The sequence below is a fragment of the Erithacus rubecula genome (assembly GCF_903797595.1).
Source record: "Erithacus rubecula genome assembly, chromosome: 11".
Taxonomy (NCBI): Eukaryota; Metazoa; Chordata; class Aves; order Passeriformes; family Muscicapidae; genus Erithacus; species Erithacus rubecula.
In genome coordinates, this window is record NC_136663.1 from 12,046,796 (window position 1) to 12,059,530 (window position 12,735).

Here is a 12,735-nt window from a genome sequence, read left to right on the forward strand (position 1 = left end):
AAGTACTTATTGAATTGCAGGAGAAGTCTTCTGTAGAGCTTTTGTAAGGCACTAGAGGTTTGCTCTGGATTAAGTTTTTCTGATTTATTAAAGCTTAGAAGTGTGTGGGGGTACTGTACTACACATTCTGTGTGTGTGTGAGAGTGTATTCAGCCTTCTTGTAAGTACCTGTCAGAATGATGCAATCATTTATGAATAGCACAGGCAGCTTGCTTCATATTTTGTGCTATTCATACTCTCCTGGCTTTTTCTTGCTTTTTTTCTATGTTTAATTTTTTCTTTTCAATGTAGAGCTCTTTTTGATTATGACAAGACTAAAGATAGTGGCCTTCCAAGTCAAGGATTGAACTTCAAATTTGGTGATATTCTCCATGTCATTAATGCTTCTGATGATGAATGGTGGCAAGCACGGCAGGTAACTCCAGATGGAGAAAGTGATGAAATTGGAGTTATCCCCAGCAAACGGAGGTATGTCATACTTTATAGACTTGGAGATGTCTGCCATTAAACATCTGATCTGATTAATACATATATTGTATATGCTTATCTCTTTCCTATTTATTCTGTACCAGATCAGCCACTTGTTTAATTTTTTTTTTATTATTTTATTTTTTTTTATTTTTACTCATTTACTCAATGAAAAGTTCATTAAAACACTATTTAGCCTTAGGAATTGTGTGCTGAGGTTTATAAAGGTGGTCCACATCCACCTTCTCTGTTCTCACTGTCAATAAGTTGTGGTTTTAATAACAGTACATGTGGATTTAATATCAGTTTAAAAATCATTTCTGTGTGAAAAGATGCAAAGTATGAATGGATTTTATTCAAGTCATGACACTATCATGAATTCTTTCTACCCAGAACGTTGAAAACTGGAAAATCATTTTTTGGTAGCCAGAGCCAATGGGGATGAGGTTTTTGTTGTCATACTGGAGACTCAACTAAGAGTTTAGGTGCTCTGAATCTTAATATCTGCTATTGACTGATAATTGAGGCTGTTCACTTGCTGTGTCTTGTTTCCTCCTTGCACTCTATGGATTTATTGAACATATATAGCCACAAAATAGTCCTGATACTCTCACAGCTCATCACTTGAGAAATAACAGTTTTCCATTAGGAGGCTTCCATTTTCTGAATATGTCATAAGCAATAAAATGTGTGGTACAAAAGGTACACAAATATGCTTCTGTTGGAACAAGTGGTAACTTGACATTCTGGAGTTTTGCTGATTCTGACATTTTTGTGTGTGTTTTTATGGTAGAGTTGAGAAAAAGGAACGAGCTCGTTTGAAGACAGTGAAATTCAATTCCAAAACAAGAGGAGATAAAGGGGTGAGTTAATGAAGTGCTAATTACACCTGGCATTGTGAATGGTAACATTTTTCAGTGGTTTGTGTGTGGAGAATCACTTTAAGATCTGAGTGAAAAGACTAAATCCTATCAAATAGAAATGAAATAATTCTGAGCACCAAAGCAGCCTTTAATTGCTAAAACACTGAAAATTATTTAAAGAATTAGTATAGAAATACATATGCTTCTTAATACTGTAATTTAGTAGGAGCTGTATATCCTAACCAAGTATTGACTAGTGCCATTTTTAACAGCTCTGCACCATATGTGATTCTGAAATTTAAGAAAGAATTCCACAACCTTACCATTTCTACCAATAGTATGTGACTAGAAATTTCAGGACTTGGCACAGGCATTTTAGATGTAAGAGTTTTCTAAAATAATAATATATTGCCATTTAAAAAAACATGAAGTGTCCTTTAAGCTGCTGAGGAATCTAATTTTTAAATAGTGATTATATTTTTAATTGCACTAATGCTGCAGCATTGGTTAGTTGTTATTGTAAATCCCACAAATGCTTTTTAGGAATTTATTTCAGTTAAAATGTTTACATAACTTCAGAAGTCACATACATAAAATATTAAAGCTTCACTATTATGTCCTGATAGTGTAGGACTGCAAAGTATAAAGATTCTACAATTCATATCTGCTACATGGCAAAGATTTCAGTTATTAATGAAATATGGTGGTTTTCCCCTATAAATATTTGTCTAAAAGGAAATCAATCTCTTTAACTACTTTCTGATTCACACTTGTGGTACTGCCCTGGAAATTCACTGGATTATTTGCAGTATTTTTCTGTTTTGGTGCAATTGTAGTTTGGTATTGGAATAAAATGTTATCAATTGGCATGGTAATTTGAGTTTGCTTTTTAGAAGTCATATAAAGAGAGGCTTAAATACTTCAGATAATTTTCATTACATTAAATAGTTTTTCAAATGTTAGCATGTTCTTTGAAAGATAATTGGATGGTTTTAGAGTGTGTCTACCAATTAACTGTGAACAGTTCATTACTGATGCATTTGAAGTAGCAATTTGACAAAAGCAGAGTTGGTGCACAGTCACTGTGTACTGAGAGCACCAAAGCAATGCATGGAATACTGAGTGGAAAAGCAACTACGCTTGCCATTGATGTAGAACTGCAGTTCTTTTGCTTTAGTAACATCTCATTTTGCAAACACTTACACTGTTCAGTCTTTTGCTTCAGCTGTAAATGTTTTAATGTCAGAGTTTCTCCTTGAAGTGTTCCTCCTGTATTTGTAATGATGATACTTTTCCCAGTAAGTTGACTGCACTATACATGTCCTCAAGGACTATGTGCCTTCCTGTCTGTGTGTGCTAACACTCCATAAGCAGGATGAAATACCAATTTTATACAGTTTTTGAAAATTTCTATATTAAGATCTTGAAGAGTAACCCTAGTGATGGCAAACATTAAAATCCACGTTCCTTTCACTGCAAGGAAGGCTAAAAAATCTGGAGCAAAAATGGTTGCATTTTATTCTTGTTTGTTCCTTTTGTATAAACATTTATCTCATTTTCTGTGCTGCTTCTGATTTAATATATTCCTGCTTATGATGCTGGTGAATGATTGCCAGTGGGCTTATGAAAAATTTAATGCAATTACTATGCATTTTCAACTAATAAGCAAATCCTTCTAGCTTTTTATAATCATGGTATCTTTTAAAAGTAATCTTTTTGCTAATCTTTTATGCAAAATCAATATAATATTACTTTTATTTTCTCTTTTTTTTGACAATGGAACTGACTCTGACCATTATACATGCAGTATATAAAGTTTCTTATTAGCTCAGGAAGACTTACTGTACAGAAAGTTAAAATAATTATTGTGAAGTATTTTCAAAATTATAATGAATAAATTGATTATGTTTTATGAAGTACAATAAATCAGCTACTCATTTTAACTGTATAGATTGCACATCTTTACCACCTCATCTAAACTGAACCATTTTAGCTTTATTACATTTGTCTTTTTTTACCAAACTGGTGGACTTGAATGAAACAATAGTAGATGTGAGTCTTTTACTTTTTGAATTTACATTATAGTATTTTTCAGTATACACCAAGGATCTCCTTTGGACATATTTCTTTGTTGACCTTATTCTCTAGATTTCATTACCCCTCCTGGTTGTGAGAAATCATTTGCACTGACTTGACTTTTGTTAGAGAAGGCCAGGAGGACCATAACATAAAAATTTGCCTGTGCCAAGTGTGATTCCTGCAGGCATATGATTGACTTGAAACTTGATCCTTTGTCTATGTGTCAGGTTGATAATTTACCAATTTTTACAGTGGAACAACAGTTTTAGTCGAACACAGATGCAAGGCAATTAAAGGTTTTATGGATTTCTTCCTTAGCACAGTATTGTTATTTCCAGAGCTCAATGTCACTAATTGTGCTCCCATGGTACCATGTGCCTCTTTGATACCTTGTAATTTAAAGTAATTTTTAAAAAAACATTGGTAATGAAAATATCACTAGATGTTTAAGTATCTGCTATTGCTAAGCACGTCTGTATTAAAACAGATGGCCAGAAGGATTGTTAGTCCTGTAGCAGGATGCAGTTTTGGTGTGGGATAGGAGCACAACTATAGACATTCTCTTTAGGAAGGCCAAGTACTAGTTTTCAATTGTACCAAAAAATGTGGCCCATCACTTGAAAAAACTTGAAAAGTCCTGTTTGACTCCTAGTTCTCACTGTAATTCATTCCGTGCTTAATGCTGGATGAAAGGATAATCTGCCTTTTTGCAACTGTGTTGCATATAAAGGAATGTGAGCTCACATCAGCTGAAGAAAGACAAACAATTACTTGAAAGCTAAAATGTTTCAAATTTTAGGTAGAGGTGTTAATAGAATCTTGCTTGCTTGATTTTTTTTTTTTTTTACAATACCTTTTAAAAGATGTTTCTGCGATGCTTTTCTTACTTCTTGCTGTATATAGACTCTGCTTAGCTTAGAAATAAATAGTCCCCTACAGCACAGGGTCTCAAGGCCAAGTTGGGGGTTTTCCTATTTTGCCATCGTTTTTATTGTCGTTTTTTTGCAAATGAAATGACAAATATGGCAAATTTTGTTTTTCCAAAACTGGTCATATGAGTCACTCATGCCTAAAGATGGAAGGGAATTTCTGCTGATTTTAAGTTAGCTGTGTTAACTCTAGTTCTGGGCATAATTGCAATTAAAACATAACTGATTTATTTATACTTCAAGGTTTTTTATTGACTTGGAACATCAAATTAGAGGTGCTATAGTCATGTGATGTCTTCAGCAGAAGACATGGCAGATATTACTAAAGCCTGTGCTAATTACCTATAGAGATACCCATATAGGAATGAAAATACATTGATGCTGTCCATCATTTGGACAAGGATCACAATAATAGTTTATATTCACATGGATGTAAATGTCTATGTAAGTAACTCTAGAAATGCTTATTGCAACTGAGATGCAGAAATTCTTCAGCAACACGAGCAGTTAATGTCAAAAGTTGCTGAACGTGATCCTTAAAATAAAGGCATAGAGGGTTTTTCATGTGGTGATTATAAGTGCACTCTTGAAAAACATAATTGCCACAATAAAGTAATGAAATTAGTTTGTGTCTTTTGGAAGGTAATAATTGTATTAGAACACAGACTTACATAGAACAGAGTAATTCCTTTCAGTGAACTTGCAGTGAATTGCAATAGTAAAAAACTGATACAAGTTTTGGAGTTTTTTCTTTTTAGTTGGCTGGTAATACTGGCCACAATACTTCAGATGTTCTGTTGTAATATTAGCTGTTTGCAAAAGCCTCAGCTTTTTCTTTTTTTTTTTTTCTTATTTTTTCTTTTTTTGTTTAAGTACTGTAACCCCTAAATGAGAATATCAGTGGTTTAATAGACTTTCAGTCAATTAAATGTTAATGGTCTGGCCATCTTACAGCAGCCTAGTTTTCCACTTTTTTTAAACACTCACAGCAAGCCTAAATTTGTGAAATACAAATCGAGCTGTATAGGATGAACCAGTTTTCTCAATGCTAAACACATGAACATGGAGGATAGGAGCAAAATCATGATCCCAGTCTCTGTTTCTAATGAGCAGAGAAGATGAGTGTTGAACTGAGATATGCACTGCATAATGTGGTTATAGGAGTCAGCTTCCACAAAGCTGCTGGTCTGGGCCTTTGTTCACACAGACATTAGACATCCTTTGTTTTGCCCCTCCTTCTCTTCTTCAGCAGTCATTCAATGACAAGCGTAAAAAGAACCTCTTTTCCCGAAAATTTCCCTTCTACAAGAACAAGGACCAGAGTGAGCAGGAAACCAGTGATGTTGACCGTAAGTATGAGGCACGGATGGAGAGCGCAGCAGTAGAAGGGCCTGCTAGACTGCACTAGGGTGTTACCAAGGAGACAGTTCCGGGAGCTGCAACAGGCCCAGACTGCACAACCCTGCTCTTCAAATAAAACTTAACACAAGCGTCCCAGTTTGAAATAAACTGGGCAGTACTGTTGACTAACTGGAGGAGGTAATTGCCTTCCAGTGCTGTCAGTGATGCTTCTCGGTTTCTGACTTGGAGAAGGAGGCACAGTATTCATGAAAGTAGAATGGAGCTTGCCAGCTTCTCAAATCAGTCCTTTAGACTGGTTTATCAAAAATCATTCATTCTAATTTGATTTTCCTAATGAAGAGATGTTACTCTGATTTGCTATATTCTCAAAATGTAGTTTCATAAATTTGCTAATTCAGGCCAGGTTCAAAACAAACTGTTCTCTGCCATTTGCATTACTGATTGCACTTCATGTGCCAGTCAAGTCAAATTGTACAGACTTTTTTCCCTGTGATGTTCTAGGAACTGTCTCCCGTCGTAGCGCCAATTTTATCTATTACTGACAATTATTTTCTTTGTGATTGTCTTTTTATTGCTTGCCCTCTGGGGACTACTCTGCAGGAGGTCCCTGACGACATGGGATCAAAAGGCCTGAGTAAGTGATCAAAATACTCCCAAGTTATTTTAACCTCCATCTGAAAAATTACTACTTTTTTTTTTGACAGATCTCTTTGAGATTGGTGCTCTACTGGTATAAGGAGGTTGACTAAAACTGGTTCTTATGTTTTTCCTAGTTGGCAATATTTTGGAGTTTTTGCTTTCAGGAACATGTAAAGTTTATGTGACTGTCACGTTAGTTTTATTTTTTTTGTTTTCAGCTTACCAGTTCTTTCTTGTTTGTCCTTAACAGTACTGTGTTTTTAATTTGGTGATTATTGTTTAATGTTACTTATATCTTGTCCTCATATTTTTATTTATTTAAAAATAACCTTATGACTTTTTACCATAACAGTACAACCACTGCCATGCTACTTTAACTAGTAACAGTTTTCATTCCTCTTTCTAGGCGACTGATGTTTACAGCTACTTAAAGCAAACAAAACTTTTCCTTAACAAATGCCATGGGAGTTTTTCTGTCTGAATTATGATGCTTTTAGACCACGTGGAGGGCTTATAGGGGTGACTTGAAGCATTTTTTTATTTCTATTTGAATCCAGTGAGGTTCAAAAGTTGCTGCATACTCTTAGCAGATCTGTTAGTGTGTACACACCCCATCACTAAATGTATTAAAATGACAAATGAAAAAAGCCAAGACCTTGCTTTCATCACAGATATTAAATACATACACTGTTAGACACTTATGCAATAGCAAAAAGGAGGCTCTATAAGGATGTGGCTGAGGGTCATTAAGGGTAGCATTTCTTCCCAAGGCATAACTGTAATGCACAGTGTTTGTGAAACTGCTTGTAAGGGCCAGTGTTCTTCTGTACCTGTCCTCAATTGTGAAGTAGAAATTCTAGTAGCTGTAACATTCATTTTTCAATTCTGAAATGGCTGGTTTCAAAGGAATTCATGGTCTAAACCAGAAGACTTTTACCAAGCTTTATGGCCTTACAGTTTAGAACATAAGATCATAAGCAGTTCATGTGGCTTTATGATCATACATAGTTTGAGCTGTGTAATATGGTCCAGAAAGTCTTAGATGATTCTGTTCTAGAAACAATTGGTTTCTTGTCTGTTTTTCAGAACAGACTTTTAAAAACAGCCTTATCATACCTAATGCAAGTTGAATTACATGATACACTGTATTTCCTCTAATATACTCCAGTGTTTTCTCAACAAGAGACTAAATGTAATCAATAAATTGCCTTTATAAAAGTTGAAATGCATAATCCTAGGATTTTTACACAACAAAATTCATCCTGAAGTGAAAACTTAAAAAATTGTAGGATTACATGTGAATTATGAGTGTACTTTTTATAATCTTATTTTATGTGCTATTAAATGTTTTTCTTTTTATTAACACCAATTCCTTTCATATGAAATTAAGCTTGATCCTGAGAGCTATGAGAAGTACGTTAAAACTTTTATATGCAGTATGTATTGATTTCAGCACATTGATATGAGTATTGTCTTTCATCTGGATTATTTTTTGTCAATTTTCTTTCTGTTTGACTCATGCCATTGGTGTATGTTCCTTATTTTTTCCCATTGTGTTGCAATTTCAGAGCATGTAACCTCTAATGCCAGCGATAGTGAAAGTAGTTACCGTAAGTGTTTTTAAGTTCTTTGTTTATTCAGAACCTTTGTTTTGTAGCTCCTCCTTTGGTTTTGTTTGTCTGTCTTTTCTGGGTATTTACATGTTATATAGAACTTCCCAGTCAGCTTCAGGAGAAATCTGTGTTTATTTGGTGGACTACTGCAAATTGTTCCATGTCTTTGTTTTTAAAAAACTCCCTAGAATCACTGCAAACCTGCTTTATGGATATTTTTATTGTCTGTGATTTTCTTCAGTTCAGCCTAATTTGAATTTACCCCTCTTTTTTTTTTTTACATTTTTTTTTTAAATTACACAAGCTTGCTAGATCTGTTAAATTTAAATGTAAATTTAATGCTGACAAATATAATTATATGTAGCTGAGCCTTAATACTGGAAGTGTAACCAAACTGTGTAATCTGTTAAATAATGCTGCAACTATCTAAAGTTTTTCACAACTGATACTCATATTTAATATGTATATACTTCTGTGAAAGTACAGATAAGCAAACATGTATTTACCCTTGCTTTCAGCTCATTTATTTTGTCAAGTGTGGGTGCTTATTATGAACTGTCTTCAAAGCATACGACACACATTCAGTGCTGGAATCAGTTTTGATAAATCAGCATGCCAGTTCTCTCTCTCTCTCTCTCTCTCTCTGAAGACATAGTGTCTTCTAAACACCATACTCAGTTTGCTTTTACTACAAGCATAAGCTCCAGTAGTGTTTCCTATTACCTGAGCTGCAGCAGCACTCCATGCTCGTGGTGGGTAATAGGCTGCATGGTGCTGCTCTGCTGTGCTTTGACATGCCTTAAACCACAGCAAGAACTTGAATCCCACTATTCATTTCCAGTGAGCAGCTTCCCAGTAAGGTTGCAATCTAGACCTGGAAGCCACAATAGACCAGAGCAGGACCATAGGAAAGTGGAGGATATGAAGAGAAAGATGAAAAGAAAGATCAGTGAAAGTCATACAGTGGTTTGCTGCTCAGCTCCTGGCTGCTTGCTGTTTAATGGGAATTGCAGAAATGTGCAATTTATGTCAGGGTAATAAGGAGGGTGGTTCATTAACAGATGTATCTGTTTGGCTGTAGATCTTTTCAGAGGTGATGAGCCACATTTTCTTCCAGATGATGACACTGAAGGAGAGAATGTATATACAAGTATACAAAGGGCTGGTGGTGTTGCAGACTGTAATTGAAAAGAAACCAATTGAGGGAGGCATCTGTGTTCCCTGAGAATAACACAGAATTGAGCACACATGGAAATTGCCTTTGGCACACAGAAATTTTAATCATTTTTAATGACATACCATTAAAACTCTATAACTGTGTCTGTTTCTTCTTAAATTTGCTGCTTCCCTCTCTTTGCCCACTTCCAAGGTTTTTCTGAAAGCTTGCTTTATTTACATTTAAAGCTCATTATTGGTACTACTAGTTAGCTTTTTACTTTACTGTTACTTGAGAAGCCATGATTTTATTATGAATGTCATGGATTTGTTTATCTCAATGTGTAATTCTGAGCACTTTTTTATTAAAATATGATTTTAATTTCTTCTTACTGCTGTCTAATATGAAAGTTATCTTGATTACAGATGAGTACGGTTGTTCAAAAGGTTCATTCTGTTAATACTAATTTTTCCAAAATATTGAAAAGCAGTGACAATATATACTTTTTGCCCTCAATCAGGGGATGCTTTTTTACTTTTTCTTATCTCTTTAGTAGTTTGCATAACTAAATAACTAGTTAATGCTCTTTGACCTTATAGTAATGTGACTTCTCCAAAGAAGTATCTAATTCTATGTGAGATGGATCTTTCACAGATGACTTGATAGTTGGTGATTCCCTATTCCTCTCTCTAGCCTAAGAAGGGTTCTGAAAGTATATACTGTCCTTCTAAAATCCATTTGCATGAGTAACTTTTTGAGATATTAAAATGTACAGGTTGCATGATTTCATGTCTGTCTTAAGGTATTCCTCACTTGCAACAATGTAGGAAATTACAATCTTCATGTATTGCTGTAGAATAGTTTGAATGCAAATTTACTGCAAAATAAGAGAAATATTTCTGTTAACGAAATGATAACATTTAGATTGAAAATATCCGTGGCATTTACTTTAAATACAGAGTAGATATATAAAAGCACTTATGCATTTATAAAAGCCTTCATTTGCCTTCTGTTTCTACATAAATTGTGATGTAGCCTTGGTATGTTACTTTGCCTGTTTTAAGTATGGTTTATGAACATCAAAGAATGTTCCAAAATTAGACAAGTGAAATATTAGAGGAAGGTATTTTGTTCAGTTCAAAGTAATGTCATTTTTAATTTGAGCTTGTGTCGTCAGAATTATAAATTCTCTGCTGTCACAATTAATTTTTGAAAGAAATTTTACTCAGACATATCATGTTAGACTAAAAGTAATCTTTTAGAGAGACAGCAATTGAGGTATATTTCAAATGCTTTCACTAACATTTAAAAAGCCTACAGCTGCCCAAGTTTAAGATTCAATTATTTTAGTTTCATTCACTGCTAATGTGCTTCCTGGAGCTGAGAACAATCCCAAGCATTCTTTGCTTTCAGCTTTGTCTTTAAAAATTAACTGATAAAGTAGTAGTTATTTAGTATATATAGACATAGCTTTTGGGCAGAATTAGAGTGGCTGAAGCTGTTTATATAAATGCCAGTTCACAATAAAATTAATGGAATATCTGTATGCCTTGACATAAATGGTTGCCAGCCATAAATATGGAAAAATGTTATTGCAATAACATAACAGCTGGCTTCAGAGTATGGAGAGCATTGCTGCTGCAGGTGGCATTGCTCTAGCAGTGAATGACAGCATGCATGCAGGAAATGTGGGCAACAGCACCTCAGCAATGCCTGAAAATTCTTCTTGTGCTTGATGTAAGCTTGACATGCCAGCCTACACCAGAAAGTTATTTCTACTCTATGTGTCTTATGCTTTAAAGCTGGGTGTTTGGCTTAGCTTTGTGAGTTTATAATTCATTGCTCTCAAAAGATGTCCCTCATCAGTGTCATTGTAATGCTTATTGCTGAGCAGTGTCTGTATCATCATAGTCCATGGAATGACTCAGTTGAAATATGTTGCTGTAGGAAAAAAATACATTGATATGTCTTTGCATTTGCATTTTAGGTGGCCAAGAGGAGTATGTGTTGTCATATGAACCAGTCAATCAACAAGAAGGTTTGTAGATCTCTCTTAGTATAAAATAATCTGAATTGTTAGACTGCTTTGCATGCTCTTATGTACTAAGCACCAGGATAAACTTCTTCACCCTTTTTCACTTGTAACTTACTGTTATTCAAATGAATAAATCATAAAGGCATAAATTATTAAATAAAATCTCTAAATTATTTAGTGCAGAATCCAAATGTGTGCTGCTTCAATAATTTCTTGTGTGGTTTATATTATGGAAAGAAAAGACAGTATCCTTAACAGCTTTGCCAGTGAGAACCTCATAAATTATAGTTTTCTTCTGTTTCATATTGTTTTAGCATTCTCACTGCTTCTGTCATAGCAGAAAGTATATGAATAGATCATTTGTCCATTTACCAACTTCAATTGAAATGTCTCTAAACAATCTCCCATTTCTGTATGGTTTTCTTATATGGTTAATTTGGTTAATAATTGCCAAGGGATTTTTTTTTCCAGAAAGAAGTAAAATTTAATGAAATGAAAATGAAAATCAATAGGAGAAAATATTTTTTCACACTTGCATTTAAAAAAATGCTTTTTACTGATTTACAGTGGAATGGTTTTGTGTCTTTTCACCTTGGTCTTGTTTGTGATTTGCTGTGTGAATATAGACACAGAATTTTCAGTGTTCCAAATCACTAGCACAGGTGCTACCAGTTAAGTGACATTATTTGATACATAGTTCATCTACTTGTAAATTATTCTGATGAAAGGAATATCCTTTCTTAGAATGAGAATACTTATCTGTTACCTATCAAATAAGGTGGCAGTCAAAGTAAATATGCATCATGTATAAACAGGCACCTTGAGTACCAAGATTTCATGTCTGGCTTCCTGCAGTGAGTGGTGTGGCCAAGTTGTTTTTAATAGCACTTCCAGAAATCTTCCAGAAATAGTAAAAATTGTTATACAAGGCTAAGAGAGAGTGCATTATTTATGTAATCTAATTTGAAATATTGTAAGAAGCCAAATAAAATTATGGATGAGAAATGCTTGAATTAAGACCCTACCAGAAATTGGGAATTGGTAGCCCCCTTTGATGTTAAGTGAGTTATGCCTAAAGCAGGAAACTGGAGTTTTGTCACCCCCACAGGAGAGCTGCTGATGTGTGTGAGCCCCATCACCAGAGGGGCTCACAAAGGCAGGAACAGCAAAGATGTTTGTTAATTAATTAATAAATTAGATACTGGATTCAAGACATTCCTCTTATGAATATAGCAATGCAGTGGAAAGGAAATAGCTCCGAGTCAAAATATATTTAATAGGCCAGACTTTAATTAATTGGTACTTATTTGTGCAGATAGATTGAACCTAAAATTAAAATTTGTACTGCTGAATTTGCATGATCATGGCAACATACTTAGGCATTATTGTCTTAATGGTTCTTACAGTGTAATTAGACATAATCTGCTTAAACTTAATTTTCAACCAAAATCCCTCTATTATAAATAATTAAACTACTTTTAAAAGGTACTACACTTAATTTTGTAAGGGTGTTAAAAGTTACAGAAACTATTTATATTTGAGTTGTTTTGTATGTGTGTGCTTAATTGTGGTCTTAGAGGAAAAGGAGCTT

The 12,735-nt window shown here is 34.3% G+C and overlaps 1 protein-coding gene across 7 annotated transcripts in view; it reads left to right on the top strand.

The window, feature by feature from the left end:
• The window catches only part of DLG1 (discs large MAGUK scaffold protein 1), a 434,654-nt gene that overhangs the window by 413,819 nt on the left and 8,100 nt on the right, over nucleotides 1–12,735 (top strand). For 3 of the 7 annotated variants that reach the window (XM_079315711.1, XM_079315715.1, XM_079315712.1), the window contains 5 exons: nucleotides 292–468; nucleotides 1,262–1,331; nucleotides 5,589–5,688; nucleotides 7,909–7,950; nucleotides 11,097–11,147. In XM_079315711.1, the coding sequence (XP_079171837.1) occupies nucleotides 292–468; nucleotides 1,262–1,331; nucleotides 5,589–5,688; nucleotides 7,909–7,950; nucleotides 11,097–11,147 (440 nt within the window). Of the gene's footprint in view, nucleotides 1–291; nucleotides 469–1,261; nucleotides 1,332–5,588; nucleotides 5,689–6,301; nucleotides 6,336–7,908; nucleotides 7,951–11,096; nucleotides 11,148–12,735 lie in introns of all 7 variants that reach the window. The other 4 variants (XM_079315713.1, XM_079315716.1, XM_079315714.1 and 1 more) reach the window with 2 other exon arrangements.